This window comes from Lampris incognitus, chromosome 12 (assembly GCF_029633865.1).
Source record: "Lampris incognitus isolate fLamInc1 chromosome 12, fLamInc1.hap2, whole genome shotgun sequence".
In the NCBI taxonomy this organism is placed as follows: domain Eukaryota; kingdom Metazoa; phylum Chordata; class Actinopteri; order Lampriformes; family Lampridae; genus Lampris; species Lampris incognitus.
The window spans coordinates 28,537,785-28,564,732 of record NC_079222.1 but is presented as its reverse complement, the minus strand read 5'-3'; the positions used below and the strand labels follow the sequence as shown (position 1 = coordinate 28,564,732).

General features: G+C 43.7%; 2 protein-coding genes across 2 annotated transcripts; both read left to right on the top strand.

Annotated features, from left to right (window-relative positions):
- Nucleotides 1-1,551: 1,551 nt before the first annotated feature.
- Nucleotides 1,552-4,130, top strand: nfkbil1 (nuclear factor of kappa light polypeptide gene enhancer in B-cells inhibitor-like 1). Its single transcript, XM_056291133.1, has 4 exons — nt 1,552-1,946; nt 2,044-2,153; nt 3,048-3,159; nt 3,457-4,130. The coding sequence occupies exons 1-4, from the start codon at nt 1,673-1,675 to the stop codon at nt 4,038-4,040; spliced, it is 1,080 nt and encodes a 359-aa protein (XP_056147108.1). The 5' UTR covers nt 1,552-1,672; the 3' UTR covers nt 4,041-4,130.
- A 2,894-nt stretch (nt 4,131-7,024) lies between these two features.
- On the top strand, nt 7,025-17,395 carry atp6v0a2a (ATPase H+ transporting V0 subunit a2a). Its single transcript, XM_056291242.1, has 20 exons — nt 7,025-7,135; nt 8,506-8,584; nt 9,101-9,198; nt 9,414-9,551; nt 10,601-10,698; nt 10,783-10,909; nt 11,021-11,103; nt 11,250-11,343; nt 11,466-11,678; nt 11,772-11,922; nt 12,637-12,776; nt 12,866-13,023; nt 13,126-13,216; nt 13,328-13,446; nt 14,815-15,025; nt 15,179-15,298; nt 15,416-15,532; nt 15,681-15,798; nt 15,940-16,111; nt 17,123-17,395. Exons 1-20 carry the CDS (start codon nt 7,025-7,027, stop codon nt 17,223-17,225), a joined length of 2,541 nt encoding a protein of 846 aa, XP_056147217.1. The 3' UTR covers nt 17,226-17,395.
- Nucleotides 17,396-26,948: the final 9,553 nt, after the last annotated feature.

Genomic DNA, 26,948 nt, shown 5'->3' with positions numbered 1-26,948 from the left:
GACTCGACTGGACAGGATGTTGTGTTGCTGTTAAGCCCACTGAGGCAAATTTGTAATTTGCAATATTGGGCTATACAAATAAAATTGGCTTGACTTGACTGATCCGGTATGCAAATCTGATTTATGATCTGCATATTTGGTTTGGCAAAAGTTTTACACCAAATGCCCTCCCTGACGCAACCCATTTATCCGGGCTTGGGACTGGCGCTGGGAATGCACTGGCTTGTGCGTCCTCAGTGGCTGAGTTACAATACTTCCATGCAACAAGAAATAGAATTAGATAGAATTTGAGTTGTTTGCGATAATGGGCTATACAAACAAAATTGACTTGACCTGGCTTGTTTTTTGTGTTTTTATTATTATTATTATTTTTAATAAGCTATATGTTGTCTCCTCAGTTCATTCTCCAGATCAGCAGGTGGCGGTAATGTACATTCTTGTTGTTTGCCAAACTCCGTAAATCAACAGTAATGAATAAGCAGCAGTGACGTCGCTACCCCACCCGTACAAAAAAATATTATAAAACAAAAAAATAAAAAAACTACCCGTCCGTACCGGAAACCCAATTTGTTCTAATCGCAACGTCAACCTAACACCAACCTTAATCACGCTTACCTTGCGCCTGCGCGAGCCAACAATAATAACACGGCACATGCGTAGAACAAATCAGTTTCCGGTACGCGATATTATGAACCCTACATAGCCCTCGCCAAAATCCCGTACCCTGTCCCAAATCTCGCGAACGGACGCCGGATTTCCGCTGCGTTGCTAAGGAAACAATCAACTATCAACTCGGTGCGAAGCAAAGCTAACGTTAGCTGTGCTCTCCTCTGTTCATGATCCTCATTGCTCATTGAAACTTGAGTAGTTTCGATGTCTGATACTTCATTACTTTTACCCAAGTAGCCTATAGCTTTTCAGCAGGCCTTCTTTATACAACACTGTGCACTATACACTATAGGCCTAGGCTAATAGTAGAAAATGTAAACTTTCTGGTAAATGAAGTGAAAGACATGACTAGGATGTTTGTCTTATGATTTAAGTGTTTGCCCTGAAAACGAAATTAAGCAGGAAGTCTAGATTATTTTTGGTTTTGATTAAAAATAATCAAAATATTAAGTTACATAACTTATGAATCGTCTAAAAAGTGAACCATGGGGTTGAAATTATGATTGTGAGGGAAAGAATAGCCTTAAGTTGACTAACCTAACAATTTTAGGTTACAAGGTCTGCCTCTGCTCCTTGGATACGTTATTGGTATTATATTAATGTTGATTGTGGATAACTTAGACAGGTTAAATTGTGGGTGTACAGCGTTTCCTTGATGAGCGCTAACCCCATAACAACATATTTTCGCGTTGCTACGGTGGCGCACACGTGACAAAGCCAGAAACGGGATTTTGGCGAGGCCTATGTAGGGTTCATAATATCGCTTCCGGTACGGACCCCTCAGCGGAAACATACGGAACCTTCATTTCCAAATTGCTTGCCGGAGGAATTTCCAAATTGCAGGACCGGAACTCGGTTCGTGTATTTATAGTTAACCGGAACTAAGAAAAACAACAACAAAGAATTAACTCGATAGAATGTCGGTTATTGTCGTATAATGTTTTGATTGTAAAGCGCTTCGGGACTAGATAAATATATTCGACTTAACTGTTATAACTGTGACATGATGTCTCGTAAACAGAAGCGAGTTGTGCGATATGTGAAGGAAGGCAGTTTGTTGAAATTGAAGTCATATTTGCGTAAACATTCAGACCTTGACGTTAACTTCTCTCAAGGCAAAAAGCTAAGAAGTCCGTTGCATCTTGCTTGCTCGTCGGGTGACGACGCAGTCCTCCGGCTTCTATTGAAACACGGGGCTGACGGTCTTCAGAAGGACCGAAAGGGCAACACGCCATTACACGTTGCAGCTAACAGGGCTCTTAAGCACGGCAAAAGAGGTGATGTGACTTCAAGCACATTCGTTTTATTGCGGGATTTAAAAAAAACCATGTTGAATTAGCAATCTAACAATCTTTATTCGTTTTAATCCGTCAGCTTATGAGGACCTCGTTGTTCCTCTCCGAAAGCGCTTCCCAGATGCTATGAATGCATCCAACAATCAAGGCGTCACACCTCAGGACCTGCTGCAGTGGATGAGAGACGAGGTAGAGTATACAAGCGCTAGACAACAAGATGAATGGGACTTGTTTTGCGAAATGCTGGGATTTTTGCTCCAGTGCCTTTTTTTCCCATTACTATGTCGTTTATCGGCGGTACGGTGGCGCAGTGGTTATCGCGGTCGCCTCATAGCAAGAAGGTTCTGGTTCGAGCCCCGGGCTAGTCCAACCTTGGGCGTCATCCCGGGTCGTCCTCTGTGTGGAGTTTGCATGCTCTCCCCGTGTCTGCGTGGGTTTCCTCCGGGTGCTCAGGTTTCCTCCCACAGTCCAAAGACATGTAGGTCAGGTGAAACGGCCGTACTAAATTGTCCCTGGATGTGTGTGTGTGTGGATGGACGGACGGACGGACCCTGTGTGATGGCTTGGCGGCCTGTCCAGGGTGTCTCCCCGCCTGCCGCCAATTAATCCTGGGATAGGCTCCAGCGACCCTGAGAGTCAAGTCAAGTCAATTTTATTTGTATAGCCCAATATCACAAATTACAAATTTGCCTCAGTGGGCTTAACAACAACACAACATCCTGTCCTTAGACCCTCTAATTGGGTAAGGAAGAATTCCCTAAAAAAAACCCTTTAACAGGGAGAAAAAACATAAGCCCTTCAGATAATGGATGGATGTCGTTTATCTTTCTGGGCCTTTGCCACTCATTTTTACTTGTCTTATTATGACTCTGTTTTACCACCATTCAGCTGAAAGAAGTTGCACGAAATGTTTGATTGTGTTCATCTCAACGAATATCTCAGTAAATGTTTAAAGAATTGGGATGTTGATAGTTGAGAGGAAACTAGAAAAGACAGGAAAGACTGATTTTCAAATAGTCTTGAATACTGTATCTGCCATGTACATACTTAAATGCTATTTAACATTTTCTGTGCCATTTAAAGCCTGCTGTAGGCATGACTAACCAGTCAAAGGGAGACCCTGAAAAAGACTGGCTGGAGAAGCTCATGGGGGCATGTGAGGATGAGTTCTTTGAAACCTTTGGAACATATGATGGTACAGTATATATATTTACTTTTTATGTGATTTTTTTTAACTAATCAATTTATATTATTTCTGCATCTGACTTACCTAGTACTTGCACTTTGGGTCTGGTAAATATGAAATAGAAATAATTTTTACTTTTTACTTGTTGTTCTACTTCTTGTTGCACAGTCGGAGTTTGCAAAAAAAACCCAACATTCACTGCTCATTGTATTTGTACATGAAGTATGTGACAAATAAACCTTTGAAATCTGGTTGCTGCTGCATGCTCTAATTACATACAGATATTTAATTAACTTTATTTTACAGGGGATGATTTTCTTCCAGTTGATGATGATGAGGAAGACTTCGGGGACTGGGCAGATCGAATTCGTAAAGAATACTATGATAGAAAGTATGCTGATGCTCAACGAATGGCAGCATCATGTTCTAGTTCTAAGAAGAAGTGTAAGAAAGAGAGGGGAGAAGAGCAAAGTTACAAGCAATTGCATGAAAAGCTGCAGAAAGAACATGAAGAGTACCTGGCTCGTGCACTTCGTAAAGAAGAAGAAATTGGCATGGTAAAGAAGCGTCGGTATGACGAGAGATGTGCAGCTACATTCCAAGTTGACTCGTCAGCATCCACTATAAAACTGAGTTTTAATGACATCCCCTGGCCTGCGCCGCAGGGAACAGTGCAGGAAATGGTGAATGTGATGTTATATGGTGTGGACCGGAAGGACGTACAAGTGTTCCGCAAACTCCTCAGGCGGCAGCAAGCACTGTGGCATCCAGACAAATTTGCTCAGCGTTGTGGCACAAAATTGGAGGAGAAGGATAAGCAAAGGATTTTAGATACAGTCACTGCTCTCTCACAGGAGCTCAACAGGTTAGCTCAGAGTCTTAGGGCATAAGTAACATGATGGGCTGATGGACATATTTTACATCTTTATGTATGCTCAGTAATCCAGGTAAGGAAATCAAACAAAGTTGAATCGGTTCATCTGGACACAACGTTTATTGACAGAAATGTTTCATCACTCATCTAAGTGACCTCTTCAGTCTAAACTGATTGTAGGTGTCCCCACCCTTATAAACTATTTAGTTGCATAATGACCGAAACCAACGACCAGTTTCATCTGCACATAGGCGTGCCCATTAACTAGAGTTACAATGGTAATGTGTACTAGTCATAGAGGATTTGGAAATGTTTGCAATCACAGCATTGTAAGATGGCGACAGATGTACTCTTAGCCTCCCTTGCTTCAGGGATGGTCATTCCCTCTTCACTTAGAAACATTACATCTGTCACCATCTTACAATGCTGTGATTGCAAACATTCATTCCCAAATCCTCTGTGAATAGTCCACATGGCTATTGAAACTCTAGTTAATGGTCAGACCCATAGTTGGATATGAAACTGATAGTTGGTTTCGGTGGTTATGCCAATGTATTGTTTGTAAGGGTGGGGACACCCGCTGTCAGTTTAAGACTGCAGAGGTCACTTAGATGAGTGATGAAACCTTTTTCTCAATAAACGTTGTGTCCAGATGAACTGATTCAACTTTCTTGCACCTGGATTATTGAGCATGCATAAAGACGTTTATTGACGTTTACTGGACACAACGCTTATTCAATAAATGTGTCCACGTGAACGTATTCAACTTTCTCTGACATATTTTACGGTTTATGTGATAAGATTGTTGAGGGATATGTAAATGTATATGCTTGGAGATAGAGAAGTGGTTGAGTGCCTCATCTCTAAACCACTGTGAGCCCCACTAAGCCTTGTGTCCAATCTCTAAAGCAGTTTTGTTTGTCCCCGTTCTCCCTCTCACTTTCCTGTCTTTTAATTTAAGAATAATACATACTATGGTAACTCTAGTGCATCTCTATTAACATTTATGTGCATATCATATTACTGAATGTTAGGCACTTTATCCATAATCTTGTTGCCATTTTCGTCATTACCATCCAGTACTGAACGAGACCGGTTGGTTCAAGAACTGTGAGAGAGCCTCAACTGACTTGTGTTTCTCCCAACATGTGCAGGCAAATATACAGATTGACCAGAAATGTATTTGGCTTGTGTGTCCATCCAGTACAATGGCCATTCCAAACCAACACACAAAAGGCAGGTGGACAGAATAAAATGTGGTGGTGAACAGTTCTAGCTTTGACAATATTTTATTTTCTCAAACGTAATTTCATTGGAGAATAACAATTGCTTTTGTTGATACCCGATTGCTAACATTTACTCAGTGACATACTGAAGTCCTGGATGTGTGTGTGTGTGTGTGTGTGTGTGTGTGTGTGTGTGCGCGCGCGCGTGCGTGCATGACGAGGCAGTAAATGGTAGGTCCTTTCCCGAGTAGCTTGATTGACAGCTGATGACTGCTTATGGCATGAAACAGGCTCGTTCTGTCTCATAAAGAATTTACTTGACTCACTGGATTATGTGTGTGTGTGTGTGTGTGTGTGTGTGTGTGTGTGTGTGTGTGTGTGTGTGTGTGTGTGTGTGTGTGTGTGTGTGTGTGTGTGTATATATATATATAATTTTTTTGGGGGGGGCAGATAATTATACCCTGAAAGAACCTAAAAATGTAAACTGATTAAAAGAAAAATACTCGACACACCAATTCGGAGTCCAGATAATCATTTGTCTTGTGGATGAATGTTGTATTTTTGCCTTTTAAACATGTCGAGTCCGCGGATTGGCTTCTTCACAGAAAGAAAGCGCAGACGGTCGGCGACAGTTTAAAGATGCGCCGGTTGCCAGATTTTTTCTCCACCCCCTTTGTAGACTAGCAATGTCGGAGCCCATCCAGAGTGCGGCTGTACGACTGGAAACGCGTCCATATAACGGGTGAAATCTGTTATTTTGAATGGTCCATCAATGTCAGTTACATCAATCACAGCATTCACATAGCTTCCTCAATAGTGCGTAAGCAGATTTATGCGAATTTGATCGGTATCATAGAATTGACTCAACCATAGGCTTGGGATAGATAGTCATTTGTTTGTATTACCTTAATGGTGATTTGTGCTACATCATTTTCAGCGTTGCAAACCAAACGTAAAATGCATGATGAAATCACAAGGACGACAGCGAAGTAGGTCGGGCCTAAATGCCCGTCATGCGGTCATGAATGCATTTTTTTGTAAAACCCCCAGCCCTCTAATTCATTGATATTGATAGCTCCACATCATCTTAGTGCACTCAACACTACAATTCGCCATTGTCTCGTCTCCAGCAATTACTTTATGATTGACGGGAAAATCTGGCAACCGCAAGACGCAATCTGTGTCAATTGCCGGCCGACGTAGTGGGAATAAAGGCCCCGGTCTATTTCTGATGATCGCCCTTTGACGTTGCGAGGGTGTCTTTTGCTCCCTTTGTCTTGTGGCCTGTGTTGTGCTTCGGCGTTTTAACGTGTTGTCTGACATCTACTTCACGTCGACTCGCCAGCTTCGCGTTTGTTGCCGTGTTTTTTTTTTGCGTTTTAGTGACAGGTGCACACGATTATCTGTCTACACGATGACGCCGTTCCCGGAGCCTGGTCGCCGGAGTAGGTGCGCTAGGAAGGCTTCGGCGTTTGTCTTTCCACTATTTAAGGACTAGATAAACGCCTCTATCAGGGCGCGCGGGCAGCACCGCGGTCTGTAGCCTACGGTGCGGGCGCGCGGACGTTAGAACAGCGTGTTTGCCATGTCGAAAATCGCCGTTATTAATGGACTCTAATTAACGCCAGGCAAGGTTAACCGAGGAAAGGTTTTAGCACCGCGGAGGAAGTGGGGCGCGATGCGTGCCCGTTTGTAGTCAAATCGCTATTCGTAAGAAGCGGAACAGCCACATAATCGGGTCGGGACGTGGAAGATTCGCTGCCATTTAAATAAGATGGTGTTCCGAAGTGAGGAGATGTGCTTGGCGCAGCTGTTTCTGCAGTCCGGGTCGGAATACGACTGCATAAGTGAGCTTGGGGAAATGGGACTCGTCGAGTTCCGAGACGTGAGTATCCTGCAGTTTACGGGAATAATAACCGAGACAGCAACAAATACCCGTTGCGGTCGCCTGGACGACCCGTTTTGAAGTCTTTGTTTTAAAGTCTTTGTTTCTCGAAGCAACAGAAAAAAAATCAGCGGTGTCTGCAGACAGCCTTCCCCCTTCCACCTCTTCCTCCTCCTCCTCTTCCTCCCGTGATTGCTCATGCGTCTAGCGCGGGAACGAGCGATGGAATAGGAGCGAGGATAATAAATTGGAGAAGCAATTAAGAGCTCACACATGATCTGCTCTCTGGTCACTTCCAGTGTTCCAAGGCTTCTCCATACGCCGATGAATTGGGTGCAGGCAAGGGGAGATCAAGCAAAGAGAAAATGCAAAGCTCGAAAAGTTATTTGTGCTAATGTTGATAGGTTTGTTTTTGTATTCATACAGGGATAGCATATGGCTGAGTTAAAGATGCACGTGTCAGGGCGTGAGGGGAGTAACAACACCAATATAAAATGTATACTATAACTATAATAAGGGATTTTCGAAAAAATATTATTATTATTGTTAACAATGAAAATAATATTTTTTATACATTTTGGGAAGTGAGCACTGTATGAACACCATAATATTAGAATGGTCATTTAAAATCTATGTTGATTACTAAATGATAAACAAGGTTTTATTCTATTTTCCTGTTTAAAACATGCCAAGCTTGTTGTAAAGTAGTTGGTTGTTACTAGATTGAGAGTACTATCAACCTTGAAACAAGGAAGAATAAAAAATAAACATTTACTTTTTAAAACAATTTTAATGAATGCACCCAGTGGGAAACAGGCTTTTACACTTGTCCCCCGTCAACAGCTTGACTGGTACATTAATGTTCGGAAAACGTTTTATTGACAGATACGTTTCATTACTCAACTTTGAGTGAGGAAATGTATCTGTCAATAAACGTTGTATCCAGATGAACTTATCAACCTTTGATTTTCTTGGATTATTGAGCATGCATCAAGACATTAATGTTCACAACTTTTACCTAAACTATTCACATCACTGGTAGATGGAAGTAATAATCATAATCACTTAAGTATGAGTGAATAACTATTTCTGGCAAAAGTCTATGGCAGACTGCTGTAGAATAGGAGAACATAAATATGATCATTAACCATCAACTATCATATAGAGGGGATGAGTTGATCATAACTGGGGGGGGGGGTAATGCTAGTTTCTGTTACCGTAATGGCCTTCTTTTTAAAAAAAATATTTTAATTAGTTGTCTTTGTCAAAATTGTTTGGTAATGACATTGCCTTATACAACCTAAAGTCACTTGTATTGATTGATGCGTCTACTCCGAGTCACCTGATCATGATTGCTCCTCTGGTTTCAGCTCAACCCAAGTGTCAGCTCATTCCAGCGCCGCTTTGTCAGTGAAATCAAGAGGTGTGAGGAAATGGAAAGAATTCTGGGTAAGATGTTGGATGGATCATCAAAATAAAGTATATACCAGGAAAAAAAAGACTTCTAGGACAGCAAAGGCTGGTGACTGCCACTAATTTTATTGTTCTAACATGTCCTGACAGTTTATCATTCAATAGTGCTGTCGCCTCACAGCAAAAAGGTCCTTGGGTTCGAACCCCAGGGTTGTCCAACCTTGGGGGTCATCCCAGGCCGTCCTCTGTGTGGAGTTTGCATGTTTTCCCCGTGTCTGTGGTGGGTTTTCTCCAGGTGCTCCGGTTTCCCCCACCATCAGAAAGACATGCATGTTAGGGTTTATACTCCTGTCTGTGCCCCTGTCAAGGCATGGCAAGAAGAATGGAGCTGGTCCCCGGGTGCTGCATGGTGGCTGCCCACTGCTCCTAGCTACACAGCCAGGATGGATTAAATGCAGAGGAGGAACTTTGCCAAGGTGGATTAATAAAGTAGTATTACACAAAAAAATAATGATAATAATAATGAGGATGTATGTTGTTTTATATGGACAGGATACCTTTTAAGGGAGATCCGAAAAGCCAATTTAGCTGTACCTGAAGATGATGAAAGTCCAGCTGCCCCTCCGCCGAAGCAAGTCCTTGAGATCATGGTAAGTTTGCCATGTGTGACTCATCAGTCTTGTGTGTTTCACGACTGATGATATCTCACCTGATTTTGATGCATGAGGCTGATTGTTATGTATGAGGTAGGTCTAATGGGATTATGCTGTCAGTTAGCAATATGCTGTGTTAAAGTTTTGGCACAGAGTGGAAAGGGTATGCAACCTGAGAGCTAAAGTGGTGGTCAATTCCCTGTGATCTTCAGGAGCAGCTGCAGAGACTGGAGATGGAGCTTAGCGAAGTGGCAAAGAACAAAGATAAGCTCCAGAGGAATCTGCTGGAGCTCATCGAGTACACACACATGTTGAAGATCACAAGGACCTTCATACACAGCCGTTCAAGAGTGAGTGTCTTTACAGAGTTATAATAAAGCTACTATATTTAACTATGTGAGCTTTTTTATTATTACTACACACTAAAAATAATCTGTCTTGCTATTCTTTTTTTCTTTCAGTCTGTTTTCATCTTAGATAAGATTCTGTAGCCACAACATATCGTTTTCCTGCTATGTTTTCAAAGATTACAGGTGTTGTTACAGGATGAATCTACTACTACTACTACTACTTTCAGCTGCTCCCATTAGGGGTTGCCACAGCGGGTCATCTGTTTCCATCTCTTCCTGTCCTCTGCATCCTCCTCTGTCATGCCAGCCACCTGTATGTCCTCCCTCTACACATTCATAAACCTCCTCTTTGGCCTCCTTCTTTTACTCTGGCCTGGCAGCTCCATCTTCAGCATCCTTCTCCCAATATACCCAGCATGTCTCCTCTGCACATGTCCAAACCATCTCGATCTTGCCTCTCTTGCTTTGCCTCCAAACCGTCCAACCTGAGCGGTCCCTCTAATATATTCGTTCCTAATCCTGTCCTTCTTCATAGCGGCTAATGAAAATCTTAGCATCTTCAACTCTTCCAGCTCCGCCTCCTGTCTTTTCATCAGTGCCACTGTCTCCAAACCATATAACATAGCTGGTCTCACTACCTTCTTGTAAACCTTCCCTTTAACTCTTGCTGGTACCTTTCTGTCACACTTAACTCCTGACGCTCTTTTCCACCCACTCCACCCTGCCTGCACTCTCTTCCTCACCTCTCCTCTGCACTCCCCATTACTTTGGACAGTTGACCCCAAGTACTTAAACTCATACGCCTTCGTCACCTCTACTCCTTGCATACTCACCATTCCACTGTCCTCCCTCTCGTTCACGCATATGTATTCCATCTTGCTCCAACTGACTTTCATTCCTCTGTCATAGGATGGATACTGGCCCTAATGTGTGCTTGACTGGCACTTGTGACAGTTAGCATGCCATTCCATAACCAAAGATAACAGAAGACTTGTCAGCAGCAGATAATGAGCAGTTTCCTATGAATTAAATGGGCTCCTTGTTTTCAGCATGAGGTTCTGGGTCCTCAATATGAAGAATTCCCTAGTATGGAGACAGAGTCTGTGACAGGATGCACTGGTATGCAAAGACTTGGAGCCAAGCTGGGGTGAGCCTAATATCTGTCACTAAATTGTCACCCTGATTAAACTATGAATGTTAAACCAAATGCTAAATTCTCTCCTGACCGTAGGTTTGTGTCAGGTCTTATCCAGAGGGTAAAGGTTGAGGCCTTTGAACGTATGCTATGGAGAGTGTGTAAGGGCTACACCATTCTCAGCTATGCAGAGGTGGACGAGAGCCTTGCTGACTTGGACACAGTGAGTTAGTTGAATGGAATATAGATAAGACAGGAAATTGAAATGAGATGAATCTGCATGATATCCATATTATTTCAGTATTAGTGTCATATCAAATCTGTATTATTTCAGGGTGAAATCAACCAAAGTGTTGTGTTTCTCATCTCATTCTGGGGTGACCAGATAGGGCAGAAGGTTCAGAAGATCTGTGACTGGTAGGAACCTCATCACCATATAAATTGATTTTAATCTGCACATGATTGATTATCTTGTTATAGCATAAGTATTATATCCCTTTTAGTGTACTCAATTTGATGAATGAGGAAAAATGTCATCACCAACCACTTCATTTTTCTCTCAGTTACCACTGTCATCTTTACCCTCACCCTGAGAATGACGAGGAGAGAGCAGATGTCATGGACAACCTCAGAACACGAATCCAGGACCTTAACAATGTAGGGGTTTCATGAAAAATGTCTAAAGGCCTTAAAAGCAGTGGTCACAGGAATTAATGCTGAATAATGTATCGGAAAAGAATTGTATAAAATGGCTTTATTAGAGATGCTGCTTCCTCTAGGTGCTGCACCGTACTGAGGAGTACTTAAAGCAGGTGCTGCAAAAGGCTTCAGAGTCAGTCTTTACCTGGGTTGTACAGGTGAAAAAGATGAAGGCCATCTACCATATCCTCAACCTCTGCAGCTTTGATGTCACCAACAAATGTCTTATTGCAGAAGTATGGTGTCCTGTCAATGACCTGGCAAATCTGCGGGGGGCGCTAGAGGAAGGCTCAGTAAGTGTGTAGTGCATTTAACATCTAGCAGTTATGTAAAATATGTGCCAGTTTGGGTGTCAACCTCCTCATCTCTGTTTTCTCCTATATCAGAGGAAAGGTGACGCTACAGTACCATCCTTTGTGAACCGCATCCCAAGTACTGACACTCCTCCTACTCTGTTAAGAACAAACAAGTTCACGTCTGGATTTCAAAGCATTGTGGAGGCGTATGGCATTGGAGACTACCAGGAGGTCAGCCCAGGTAAAAATAGATATAAGAAGTCTATGTATTTAGCTTTGAACCTAATGGCTCAATGATATCTTTTCAAGGAGCCCTAAAATTCAGATTTGAGTGATGGTTTTGAATATTTGAGGTATAAGTACATTCAGTATATAGGCGTCCGGGGGTCATAGTCGTCTATTCCATTGCCTACCAACATGGGGATCGGCGGTCAGAATCCCCTTGTTACCTCTGGCTTGGTCAGGCGTCCCTACAGACACAATTGGCCGTGTCTGCGGGTAGGTGGCTGGATATGGGTATGTTTCCTGGTCGGTGCACTAGCATCTCCTCTGGTCGGTCGGGGCATCTGTTCGGGGGAGAGGGGAACTGGGGGGAATAGCATGATCCTCCCACTCGTTACATCCCCCTGGTGAAACTCCTCACTGTCAGGAGAAAAGAAACGGCTGGCGACTCCACATGTATTGGAGGATGTATGTGGTAGTCTGCAGCCCTCCCCGGATCGGCAGAGGGGGTGGAGCAACGACTGGGACGGCTTGGAAGAGCGGGATAATTGGCCAGGTACAACTGGGGAGAAAAATGGGGCCCCCCAAAAAAAAATGGATACAAGAAGTCTATGTATTAACCTTTGGGCCTAATGGCTCAGCGATATCTATCAAGGGGCCCTAAAATTCAGGTTTGAGTGCTGGTTTCGAATATTCCAGGTATATGTACACTCAGCATATTTTTCTCCGACAGCGCCCTACACCATCATCACATTCCCTTTTCTGTTCGCGGTGATGTTTGGGGACCTGGGCCATGGGGTGGTCATGACCCTCTTTGCCCTGTGGATGGTGCTGACAGAGAAGAGGCAAAGGAGGAAAAGATCCAGTAATGAGGTGGGAACTTTTATTTCCTAAGCTTCGTTTCTTTTTGTCTGTTTCTATTTTTATTTTTTTCCTTTACAGGATATGTCTTATACCTTCAGATCTGGATGACATTCTTTGAGGGGCGTTACATCATCCTGATGATGGGTCTGTTCTCCATATACACCGGGCTGATCTACAACGACTGTTTCTCCAAGTCCCTCAACATATTTGGCTCTGGCTGGAGCGTTAGGGCCATGTTCACGAATCAACAGTGGACGTAAGTGATTGATACAAACATACGCACAAATTCAGTATTTGTGTGTCAACAGTGCGTGTCTGTTTCCAAAAACCATTTGGCACCTCCATGTTTATACCACAGAAATGAAACCCTTCAAGAAAATGCTTTGCTTACTCTTGACCCAAATGTCAGTGGTGTGTTCAGTGGACCCTATCCGCTTGGCATTGATCCTGTGAGTAAACCCACTTAGCCAACGCTACAGTCACACATTTACCTTACATTCTACTAATCGGACATTTGGTGATACCATTTTTATTTACGTGCTCTCCAAATATTTTGACAGATATGGAACATGGCGGTGAATCGCCTTTCCTTCCTGAACTCTTACAAGATGAAGATGTCTGTCGTAATAGGTGTCATACACATGAGCTTTGGAGTGGTGCTAAGTGTCTTCAATCATTTGTGAGTGACAAAAAGCCAGAAGTCTCTTGACACCGTCATTGTGTCGCCCATGTTCATGGATACACAGTGTGAACATCTGCCCGAATCTGATTTGAAGATTTGATAATCACAAAAAAGCCAACCAAAATTTAAGCATAAACTATCAATGGTCAATACTACTGAATCAAATATAAACTTTCATTAAAAGGTGTGTGAAAGGGTGTCGGGGTAGCTTAGCGGTCTGTTCTGTTGCCTACCAACACAGGAAATGGTGGTTCGAATCCCCATGTTGCCTCTGGCTTGGTCGGAGGCCGTTTCTGCGGGTGGGAAGCCGGATGTGGGTATGTGTCCTGGTCGTTGCACTAGCGCCTCCTCTGGTCGGTTGGGGCGCCTGTTAAAGGGGGAGGGGGAACTGGGGGTAACGCATGATCTTCTCACGCGCTACGTCCCCCTGGCGAGACTCCTCACTGTCAGGTGAAAAGAAGTGGCTGGCGACTGCACATGTGTCGAAGAGCCATGTGGTAGGTAGTCTGCAGCCCTCCCCGGATCGGCAGAGGGGTGGAGCAGCGACCAGGGCAGCTCGGAGGAGTGGGGTAACTGGACGGGTACAATTGGGGAGGAAAAGATGGGGGGGAGCAAAGATTACACTAATGTTCAATCATGCAAAGAACTGTTTTGTTTTAAAAAAGCAAGTAGCAGTAACGCAACACTTTGGATACCAAGTGCCCTTAAAAATCAGAAAAAAGAGGAAATAGACTCGCAGGAAGTCTCATGATCCAATGTAAATTTAGAGCAAAACAAACATGGAGTTCGACAGACAACCTGTTGGGCAATTGTGTGCATTATTTTGCAAAAAAGAATGAAAAAATATAAACAATTTAAAAAATGTAATTGTTTTAGATCCCAAATTTCAAGAGATGCCCAGCTGCAAAAATGTCCTTTCCCCAGTCAGCTTGGCTCTCATTGACCGCTGTGGGTTTCTGCTGCAGGTTCCACGTGGTTCCTCTCACACGACAGGATTCCCTGTTGTAAAAGTAAACGTGTGCTATTCATCTGGGTGCCCCTGACTGGCTCGTGAGGATATTAGGAAACTAGAGATTGAATCTTAAATACCTCATACTGCAGGATCATCTGGGAAGCTCACCAGTTCTGAGAACTGCCTGAAATCAGGGCCGCCCAACCGATTCTCAAGAGGGCAAGTCAGGCCTAAAATTGGACGGGTGATCCTGTAGTGTGCACCAGGCTTTAACCACACCCCTGCCACAGTGCAATATTTTAAGTTTCGATTCATCTTTAGGTCATTCTGTAAAGGTTTCTAGATAAGTGTCATTGTTCCTGTCATCACTACCCGCCAATCTGATGCAGTGTACTTTTTCTCTCTCCTTTCAGACACTTTCGACAGAAATATAATGTCTATCTGCTGTTCCTCCCTGAGCTGCTCTTCCTACTCTGTCTTTTTGGCTACCTGGTCTGCATGATTCTCTACAAATGGATGGCATTCGGTGCACGTGACTCCCGTCTGGCCCCCAGCATTCTTATCCACTTCATCAACATGTTCTTCATGCAGGGAGCAGATGTTGCTCCTCTCTACCCAGGACAGGTATTTGTTGAGGATCTTATCCAAATTATCATCACACATCAGCCTCTGTGTATTTTTGACCATTTTTGTTCGTCTGTGTGTGTGAGTGTGGTCAATATTTGTTGTGTTTATACGTGGTGTGTATGTGTGTTTGTGTGTGTCCTTCGTGTGCAGACCGGACTGCAAATCTTCCTTGTGGTGGTAGCTATGTTGTCAGTTCCTGTGCTACTCTTAGGGAAACCTCTTTACCTTTATTGGCTCTACCGTGGAGGGAAAGGCCTTCGCATACGCAGAGTGAGTGTCTTTTGATATTGTACAATATCATTGTTATATCCAAGCATGATTTCTTTATTAGTATCTATTAATTTGCTTGATACCAAACTCAGCCGGTACTCTGTTGTGTCAACTCAGGGTTATGAAAGAGTTAGGCGCGTGAGTGAGGACGATAATTCTACAACACCGTCTTATGAAGATTATGAAGAGGAGGGGCTCGATGAAATGGTCAGCAGAGAAACTATGCCCAAAGAGGTCAGCATTTCAAGGGGGACCTCGCAATTAAAGGAATTCATTATTCATGCTGTATAAGTACTAAGCAGTAAAGCCATTTCCCAGATCCCCAGATGTGCCTAATTTTAACACTCTTATATAAACGTTTATCGTTTTGTCTGTCTTGCAGTTTGACTTCGCAGATGTGCTCCTACACCAAGCCATCCATACCATAGAGTACTGTCTGGGCTGCATTTCCAATACTGCTTCCTACTTGCGTCTCTGGGCCCTAAGCTTGGCCCATGCCCGTAAGAGCAGTTTACTCTCAACAGAGTGTATGAAGACTTCACCACCATCTATGCTTTTCATGTTTGTCTGTATGCATTTGTGAATGCATGTCTGTACATTGATTTGATGTGTGCAAATATGTACCGTTTCTATGCTTTCAGAGCTGTCAGAGGTGTTGTGGGCCATGGTGATGCGCCTGGGTTTGAGGAGCACGAACAAACTAGGGGTATTGGTTTTGGTTCCTGTTTTCAGCCTCTTTGCCATGCTCACTGTGTCCATCCTATTGGTCATGGAGGGCCTATCAGCCTTCCTCCATGCACTCCGCCTCCATTGGTGAGTTCCAGCTAATAGTGATTTATGAACACTCAGATTCAATAATTTCCTCAGGTTTATTATTAATGAACCTTTTTCAGTCTCCTTATACCATTCATCTTGTTGTAGCGCAATATGCAACTTTTTCATGTTAATATAACAACAATTTTGGGCATCCAGATGGTGTAGTAGTCTATTCTGTTACCTCCCCAACATGGTGATCGCCGGTTCAAATCCCCGTGTTACTGTCGGCTTGGTTGGGCGTCCCTGCACACACAATTGGCCGTGTCTGCGGGTGGGAAGCCGGATGCGGGTATGTGTCCTGGTCGCTGCGCTAGTGCCTCCTCTGGTCAGTCAGAGCGCCTGTTCAGGGGGGAGGGGGAACTGGGGGGAATAGCTTGATCCTCCCACATGCTACGTCCCCCTGGCGAAACTCCTCACTGTCAGGTGAAAATAAGCAGCTGGCGACGCCACATGTATCAGAGGAGGCGTGTGGTAGTCTGCAGCCCTCCCCGGATCGGCAGAGGGAGTGGAGCAGCGACTGGGATAGCTTGGAAGAGTGGGGTAATTGGCCACAATTGGGGAGAAAAAGGGGGAAAATTCCCAAAAAACAAACAAACAATGAGCAAATGTGGTAGCAGCTACTTTTATGAGACACCAAGCACATATATTCCATCTTATGAATGAAGATTTAATGGACATTAATTTTTGATAACTTGCAGGCCTGATGCTGAATGTTACAATCTGTCAACAGCTTGTTTCCAGTCAGATCACTATCATGTGTGTCCTTTGGTGGTAGAGGGATGATATCTATGTTGGATTTGGTTTTATTTCAAGCCTTTGGCTAGATGCTGCATCAAACGAGACAGCGTCTCAAAATCAATGAAGTGTTAGGCCATGAATCTTCCCGATGGAGGGGCAGGAGAGACAGACTTGCATTACCATGTTGCCTCAAGGCTAACAAGTTGCATATCGTAGCATTGGGTGTTGATTCTCATATTGTAAAAGTGACTGTTGCGAATCCCTTTTCAGGGTGGAGTTCCAAAACAAATTCTACCACGGGACAGGCGTCAAGTTTGTCCCGTTCGACTTCTCACTTCTGCCCTCTGTTTTTGAACAAGATGGATTATTGTAACGGAAGAGACTCGGGTTACGTCAGCAAGGAACGAGAGGAGGGACGCGTCTTTACATCCAGGGAGGATGCTGGAAGCCGGAGCAGTTCACACTGTGATTGTAATTACAGGCCATCACTACGTCAGATCCAAACATGCTGTTGTAGCGGCTTTAAAATTTGTAAGATGTTAATGGCTGCACTGACTGCCTTACATAAACGCCACCATATCCAGCAAAACTGTGGATGCACAGGGGCTCGAAATTCTTAATTTGTTAATGACTTCATTTTGCAGGGGGGGGGATTATTGCTAAACACCACTTCTTAAACCAGTTGGACGAGTTTAAATATTTTATTCGCATTGTGCTGTGTAAGATAGTTTTGTATTAGTAATTACATGAAATTCAAGGTAAATATTTACCCGTTGCAACATTAACTGCAAAAAATAATGCAGCTTTATGGGAGATCACATTAAGCATCCTGTTTTCTAGTGCCATATGATACAGACTTGTTCTTTACGATGACAAAAGGGTACCTATGATGTTGTGCAGCTTTTCAGCACTCATCCATGTTATGAAGACACAAATGTACACACACATACGTAGGTCCGGTTCCGCTGATAAGTTGAGTTGATCTTTTGCGAAAGGAAGATTAGACATTGGAGACATTATTGTGAACATATTGTCACAAAGCACTTTTCAAACAACAATGCAGAAATGATTGTACAATAAAATTTGAGTTTTCACCAACGACTGTGATGCCAAATGAAAATAATCTTCAACTGTTACCTGTTTACTTATTTATGATGCATACTTAAAAACAGTCTCCCTTGTAATGGATAGGGAAATATCCAATGCTCCAGAATAAGTCAAGAAGCCTTAGGTCATTCTTCTAACATAATACTGCTTAAAGCATTTGTTGATGATAATTGATAATGATATTTATTTAAGTTATTGTCTATTATAGGACCCGATCTTCTTTAAAGTTTTGATGTGTTGAATTAGCGGTTGCAAGGAATGACAGCAAATAAAGCGCCAGTGCTCAATGACCTTTAATTTGCAGTTTCCTTTCTTTTCAGCTTCTCTTTCTTGTAGTAGGGAGTCTTAGGATGACAAAATATTTCACTCTATCCTTGCCAAAGCTAGCCAGTGGTAAGCCCCTCCTGTCAAATTCAGACAAGCTGGCTCTGCCGCCTGTGGAACAACATCGACGTTTCAACAGCTAAATCAGTCCGTAGTTTTACCAAGCCTTCAATTCCACCATTTTCCTCTAGGTGTCGTCTGCTTTGAACGATGGACGACACTTCGGCGTTGATACCAGAAGAGCGCGCGAGCACAGCTGAAGCGATAGCCACCGACTCAGAATGAGATGGGTTGCAAATAATAAGAGAGGTAGAGACTGTGGACATCAAGTGATTTTAACTGTATTGGAGTGCAGAAACAAAACATGTCATGTTGTTTACTTTGTATCTTGAGCACTCTTGTGGTTTAAGCGCCAAAAGTGCATTATATATTGAAACAAAATGGGTCGGCACATGCCCATCTATTAGCATCAGTACTGGGCATTCATGCTAGTATAATAATAATAATAATAATAATGTATTACATTTATATAGCGCTTTATCTAGATACCCAAAGCGCTTCACGGTGAAGGGGGAAACTCACCTCAACCACCACCAATGTGTAGCTCCACCTGGGTTATGCACGGCAGCCATTTTGCGCCAGAACGCTCACCACACACCAGCTAGAGGTGGAGAGGGAGGAATCATTGAGCCAATTACATGGGGGATGATTAGGTGGCGAGATGGAGAGAGCCAGGTTGGGAATGTTTGCCAGCACACCGGGGAACCCCCTGCTCTGCGATAATGGGATTTTTAATGACCACAGTGAGCCAGGACCTCGGTTTAACATCTCATCCAAAGGATGGCATCTCCTGCAGCACAGTGCCCCCCTCACTGCACTGGGGCATTGGGATTTTTTAGTTTTTTTAGGACGAGAGGAAATGAGCATTAACAATACAGCTACTATGCAGCTCGGAGGTTTTAGTTAACTTAATTATGTTCCATGACGTGAGCTAGCCCATCACATAATTTTGAGTAAATACTGAATGTTTAGAACAAAATCATTGTCTCTGGGCCATGTCTGAAGCAGCCATAGTGTATCTCTTCCAGAGTTACCTCTTCCACAGATTTGTGTTTTTAATCTTTAATTTAGTTTTGAAATGTAATATATTAATAAACACTGCATAGATCTCTTGGAGGTTACATAATATTTGTAATAGATTTTATGGAGATAATGAATTTAGGGAATCCTCACAACTACCCATTAAGACTTGCTTTCAGCGGATGCTTGCCAGAAGCAGAATGGGTTTGCTTACAAACAATCATGCTGGGATGGCAAAGCAAAAAACCCAGTCCAAAGACAGACAGACAGACAGATAGATAGATAGATAGATAGATAGATAGATAGATAGATAGATAGATAGATAGATAGATAGATAGATAGATAAGTCATCACTTTAATCTGTCTGAAATCTCCCTGATATTAGAACAGCGGGAAGACAGAGTGTGCCACCCTGTGTGAAGAGGAGGGGGGTTGACATCAGGGACTAATGGAGGGAGGGGCATGTTGGTGGAAGGAAGAGAGGTGATGAGGAGGTGTTGGGTAGGTATGGTGTCAATGAGCGAGATGTTGAAAGACAGATGGCAGTGGATTTTTCGAAAAGGATGGAAATGGCTGTGGTGAATACATATTTCAAGAAGACAGAGGAACACAGGGTGACGTACAAGAGCGCAGAAAGGTGCACACAGGTGCACTTTATCTTATGCAGGAGGCACGATCTGAAAAGGATTGGAGACTGCGAGGTGGTGACAGGGGAGAACGTAGCTAGGCAGGATCGGATGGTTGTCTGTAGGATGACTTTGGAGACTAAGAAGAGGAAGAAAGTGAAGGCAGGGCCAAGGATCAAATGGTGGAAGTTGAAGAAGGAAGACTGTTGTGTGAAATCTCAGGGAGGAGTTAAGACAGGCACTGGGTGGTAGTGAAGAGTTACCAGATAGCTAAGCAGCTACTGCAGAAAAAGTGAAGGAGACAGCTAGGAAGGTACTTGGTGTGTCATCTGGACAGAGGAAGGAAGACAAGGAGACTTGGTGGTGGAATGAGAGGGTACACGAAAGTATAGAGAGGAAGAGGTTGGCAAAGATAGAGATGAAGAAAGTAGACAGGAGTACAAGGAGATGCGACGTAAAGTGAGGAGAGAGGTGGTGAAGGCAAAGGAAACGTTATATGGCAAGTTGTATGAGAGGTTGGACACTAAGGAAAGAGAAAAGGACTTGTATCGATTGGCTAGAGCAAGGGAGCGAGTAGGAAAGGGTGTGCAGCAAGTTAGGGTGATGAAGGATAGAGATGGGAAATGTGCTGACAAGCGAGGGCAGTGTGTTGAGAAGGTGGAAGGAATACTTTGAGGGGTTGATAAATGAAAAAAAAAATAGAGAGAAGGTTGGATGACGTGGGGACAGTGAATCAGGAAATGTGGCGAATTAGCAAGGTTGAAGTGAGGGCAGCTATTAAATGGATGAAGAATGGAAAAGCGATTGGTCCAGATGACATACCCGTGGAGGAATGAAAAGGTTTAGGAGAGATGGCAGTGGAATTTTTAACTGGATTGTTTACACAATCTTGGAAAGTGAGAGGATGCCTGAGGGGTGGAGAAGACGTATACTGGTACTGATTTTCAAGAATAAGGGTGATGTGGAGAGCTGGAGTAGACAGAGGTATAAAGTTGATCGGCCACAGCATGAGATTATGGGAAAGACTAGTGGAAGCTAGGTTAAGAGAAGAGGTGATGATCAGCGAGCAGCAGTATGGTTTCATGCCACAAAAGAGCACCACAGATGCCATGTTTGCTTTCAGAATGCTGATTGAGAAGTATAGAGAAGGCCAGAAGGAGTTGCATTGTGTGTTTGTGGATTTAGAGAAAGCTTATGACAGGGTGCCGAGAGAGAAGGTGTGGCATTGTATGAGGAAGTCGGGAGTGGCAGAGAAGTATGTTGGAGTAGTGCAGGATATGTATGAGGGCAGTGTTACAGTGGTGAGGTGTGCGGTTGAAGTGACAAATGGGTTCAAGGTGGAGGTGGGATTACATCAAGGATCGGCTCTGAGCCCTTTCTTATTTGCAATGGTGATGGACAGATTGATGGACAGGATCATGCAGGAGCTTCTGTGGACTATGATATTTGCGGATGATATTGTGATCTGTAGCGAGAGTAGGGAGCAGGTTGAGCAGAGCCTGGAGAGGTGGAGGTATGCACTGGAGAGGAGGACTGAGTCAATAAGAGCAAGACGGAATACATATGCACAAACAAGAGGGAGGACAGTGGAATTATGAGCACACAATGTGTAGAGGTGGTGAAGGTGGATGAGTTTAAATACGTGGGGTCAACTGTTCAAAGTAATGGGAGGTTAAGAAGAGAGTGCAGGCAGGATGGAGTGGGTGGAGAAGAGTGTCAGAAGTGATTTGCAAAAGAAGGGTACCAGCAAGAGTGAAAAGAAAGGTTTACAAGTTGGTAGTGGGACCAGCTATATTGTATTGTTTAGAGATGCGGTGGCACTGATGAAAAGACAGGAGGTGGAGCTGGAGGTGGCCGAGTTGAAGATGCTAAGATTTTCATTGGGAGTGATGAAGATGGACAGGATTAGGAATGAATATATTAGAGGGACCGCTCAGGTTGGACAGTTTGGAGAAAAAGTAAGATGAATTCGATCGAGAGTAGTTCTCAATTCACAGTTTCAAAAGCTTTGGAGAGGTCGACAAAAGCCAGGAAAAGGCCCTAATGTTGTTTGCGGCACTTTTCTTGTAGCTATCTTACTGTGAATAACATATCCACAGTACTCCTATTCTCCCTGATACCGCACTGTGACTCTGGTAGCAGATGTTCTGTCAAGTGCTTTACCATCCTGCATAGTATGACCTTGGTTAGGACCTTGGCCTATGGCTAGCAGGGATATATCGCGACTGTTGCCACAGATAGACTTGTCTCCCCTGTTTTTGTTCAGGGTGACCATTTCAGCATCCCTCCATTGTTGAGGGACACTCCTGGTCCCAGATCTACGGGATGTACTGATGGATCATTCGGGTTCACATATATCCTCCTTATTGTTCTTGAGGGAGTTGATGGCTGGAAATGCTTCTTGGTGAGTGGTCAAGGTCTGGGATGGGCAGACGAATTGGCAGCTCTCCCAGGATGGATCGATTGGCTGGTGAGTGCTGGTTAAGTAGAGCTTCAAAATGTTCAGCTCACCATGCCAGGATCCGCTTTTGGTCTTTGAGGGTTGTCAGTCCGTCTGTTGATTTCAAGGGTGTGATAGAGCAGTTCCTAGGACCATATATAGTCTTTATAGAGTTGTCGAGGTTGTGCATATAATTTCTGTCAGCATATGATTGAATCTCGTGAGCTTTGTTCATCCACCATGTATTATACAGAGTTGCGCTAGCAGGGGCGAAAATCTGATATCAACTTTGGAGGGGTCAATTACATGACATTTTCTCAAGCGCAATTCCTGAGGGGGACACCACAAGTAGTGCTGTACCAGGGGGGTACAGCACTTATTTTTCCCAGGATAAGGGGGGGGGGTTGGTTTACCTCCTTAGGTGCTATTTGCCACTGCTGCGGAAATATAGCGGGTGCAGGGCAGTTGAGAGTAGCCCTGTGTGCCCTACGCATGGTTTCCAACAGGGATGTGATGGTGCCAGATTTCTTGTCGAACCAGTCTTGATGTTTTCTGGCTCTGTAGCCTATAAAGTCAACTGCAGCTTGATGTAGCAATGAGGCTAGGGAGGTCAATTTCTCAGAACGCAGAATGGCCTCAAACTCTAGTGTCATCGCGCCTACAGCGTGGCGGAACTAATTTCGTGCTGGGGCTGACTTCAATTTAGCTCAGTTCAATTGCTTTTTTATGGGTTTCTTGAGACGCTGTGGGGGGGCTCACTTTGTTTTGGAGTTTGGGCATGATCACGAGGTGATCTGTCCAGCATTCTGCACCTCTCATGGCCCGGGTCAGCAAGATATGACTAGTGTCAATACCTCTTGTCGTGATATAATCAATCAGATGCCAGTCTCTCTCTCTCTCTCTCTCTCTCTCTCTCTCTCTCTCTCTCTCTCTCTCTCTCTCTCTCTCTCTCTCTCTCTCTCTCTCTCTCTCTCTCTCTCTCTCTCTCTCTCTCTCTCTCTCTCTCTCTCGCTCTCACTCACACGCGCGCGCGCGCGCGCGCACACACACACACACACACACACGGCTCACATTGCTTGTGCCAATTAGGAGCATATCCCTATAAATGGATTAGGAATAGAAACTCAGAGAATTTTGACCCATAATCTCCAGCCCGATTTGTTTTCCCTCTGATCAATATTGGTTTGGACGGCTCCTAGGCTGGACTTATTTCAAATGCCATTGGTTGGAGGTTGTGGCGGAGGGCTAAAAATGGAAGGGAGGGTGGGGCTGAGGGTTTTCAATGGAGGGCAATGGGTGTGGTATTCATTTGTCTAACTTGTTGGGTGCAGATCTATGTTGTGTGTCAACTGCGGCAAGGCAGGCCGGGCTGAGGTGCCATCAGTTATTATCTGTGATTCATTCAGTGCTTGAGCAGAGATTGTGCCAGTGCATTATAATGTCATTATGCTCTGAGTGTGACCCACATTCTTGTCCTGCTCTCCCATCCCCCTCCCCTGCTGCCCACGCACACCTGTCTCTAACGCTCCTCCCCTCACATCCTTCCCTTCCACCTGCATGTCTGAATCCAGATGGAGGATGGAGTGGCGTGCTACATATTGTGTCACCCCTTGCTTTCCTGCCACAGGACATTGACAAAAAGAGAGTGAGAGGAAGGGAGAGATAGATTGAAATTGAAGCAAGAAAGGGAGAGAGAGAAGGTAGGAAGACGAGAGTGAGAGTGAAGGGGCTCTTGGAAGAATAGCCAAATAGGGCTAAAAGAAATCCAAATTAAAAAAAATCAAAAGGAAAACAGAAGAGAGAAGAAAGGAGATAAATATTTGGATGAATAGGCATTTCCCCGGGGTACCAGGGGCACATGTTCTCATCTCATCTCATCTCATCTCATCTCATCTCATCTCATCTCATCTCATCTCATCTCATCTCATGATCAGCCACTTCTCCGGGATCGGGTCGCGGTGGCAGCAAGCTAAATAGGGCGTCCAGACGTCCCTCTCCCCAGGAACGCCCTCCAGCCTCTCCTGGGGGATCCCAAGACGTTCCCAGGCCGGATTGGACACGTAGTCCCTCCAGCAAGTTCTGGGTCTACCTCGGGGTCTCCTCCCAGTGGGACGTGCCCGGAAAACCTCCAAAGGAAGGCGCACAGGAGGCATCCTAATCAGATGCCCGATCCACCTCAGCTGGCTCCTTTCGACGCGAAGGAGCAGCGGCTCTACTCCGAGCTCCCTCCGGATGTCCGAGCTCCTCACCCTATCTCTAAGGCTGAGCCCAGACACCCTACGGAGGAAACTCATTTAAGCCGCTTGTATCCGCGATCTCACCATTTCGGTCACTACCCAAAGCTTATGACCGTTGGTGAGGGTGGGAACGAAGATTGACTGGTAAATTGAGAGCTTTGCCTCCCGGCTCAGGCACATGTCCTGAGACCTATAATTGTATAATTATGAAATCAAATAATATAATTATGTTAAGAAATAATAAAGAGCACATTGTGCATTATGTTGTGGGTTGCTGTTGTTTGCCAATAAAGCAATTGACTGAAACATTATGTAAGCTATAAGTCTGTTTTCTAGAGACATGCTGTAGCGAATTCGGGGGGCAACCACAGGACCTCCCGCGGCCGAGACGCGAACCCGTATCGCAGGAGACATTGATAACCGCTCGACTAAAGGGTCAGACCTGTTAGCTAGCGGCCAACGTGTCTACTTATCCATGCACGTTACAATATTACTGTGACTGGTCTAATTACTGTCTAGTTTACTGTATATTTCAATTTGCATGACTCTTCAAGCCTATCACGTCGACCGTAGAATCAGGGAAGTTGTTATTTACTTTAAAAAAGCACAGCTTTCCATTGTGGTGGGGGTCATGGAGCCTGGGTGGGCGATCGTGGCCACCGAATGGGATAGGGTTAAGTGTCCCTTATTTTTAGCAAGCATTAGTTCAATCTATATTTCCTTAAATATCAGTAGTTAAGCTAAAGTTTGACTTTAGAGAGTGTCATTTCAATTCAGGTTTGGTTGTATCCAACAACTTTTTAAATTGAGAGAAGGATACTATAATTTAAGAGGGTTGTGTATTTTTGAAACATGTAGATGTGCTTCAGTTTGGGGAGTCAAGCTATGGAATGGTCTTAATGATGAGTTGAAATTGTGCAGCTCGCTGTTGAGTCTCAGAAAATATTTAAAATGTGAAATAATTAAGAGTTACAATTTACTATAATTTGTCTTTTTTCTTCTTCTTCCTTTTGTAAGTATGATATTCTAGGTTAACTTAAGAGCCTGTATAGGATAGGCAACAATAAGCCTTGGGCTTCAGCCTACTCCTTTTTCGGTCATTGATTGATTGAGTTTTGCTGTTTGAAATGGACAGATGTAAATAATGTGGCGAATCCTACTGGAGTGTTCCTGCTCGAACTAAGGGGGTTCATTGGCATATTACCCACGATGCAACTGAAGTGTCAATGTTTTGGTTATGTTGTGGGATATTGAACATGTTAAAAACGGGCGTATCTGTTACAGATAGGATGTGGTGGAAGGTAATGGGGACGTTATGAGAGAAGTTGTATTAGACAAAATGCTATTTCCCACCATGAGGGTAAAGAGTAGGCAAATAGATAAGTTCGCTTCTGTGGCCAAGAAAAGGAGATAAACTGAGACCAATATAAACTCGTGGCTGCTATGACTTGCTTGGCTTACGGTCATTAAGAGCTTGCTTGTTTGTTCTGAATGGTTGGCTGAGAAGTCTATTATTTGATCACTTCACATTATGTACGATGATGTTTTTTCTGTCTGTCGCATATGAACAAAATGTATGACTGAAATAAATCATTCATTCATGTTTTCCCGTCAGCCATATGAACATCTATCGAGTGTAGGAAGTTATTGAACTTCCTTTAACAAATAATGTGTGTGGGGGGGCGTTATGTTTAAATCTTTGTAGATCTCAGTGCAACATTCAAAATAACGTTAAAACGTATTTAGGCAAAACAATCAGTTGGGTTCATTTGACATCAATTAAATTAAACGTGCTTATTCAGTAGAACACTCTTGTCCTCTATAGCAATGGGTCAAGGGCCTCTAAGTTTAATATGTCATCCCATTCTACTCTGTATTTACATACACAGTTATGTGAATAAGCAAACGCAATACATTATCCATCTATATAATGGCTTGTTTAGAAAACCATTATGACGACAATTCTTTATTTATTATTATTAATATCATGTTATTTATTCTGTTATTTTGTTAGAAGTGTTCACACTTTAGACCTGCGACAACAACAACAACACACACACACCCCTCAGGCAGGAACAATGAACTTAACACTTTCGAGAAAGGACCTGAAGTTTGCGAAGCTGCGCATTATTTTTATTTTAAAAGAATAAAAGTGCCTGAAAATAAAACAGCTTCATATTAATCAATTTAACCAATAACACATTGTTTATTGTTGTATATTGTTATTTATGACTGCTGGAGTAGGCTCCAGCATCCCCGCGACCCTGAGAGCAGGATAAGCG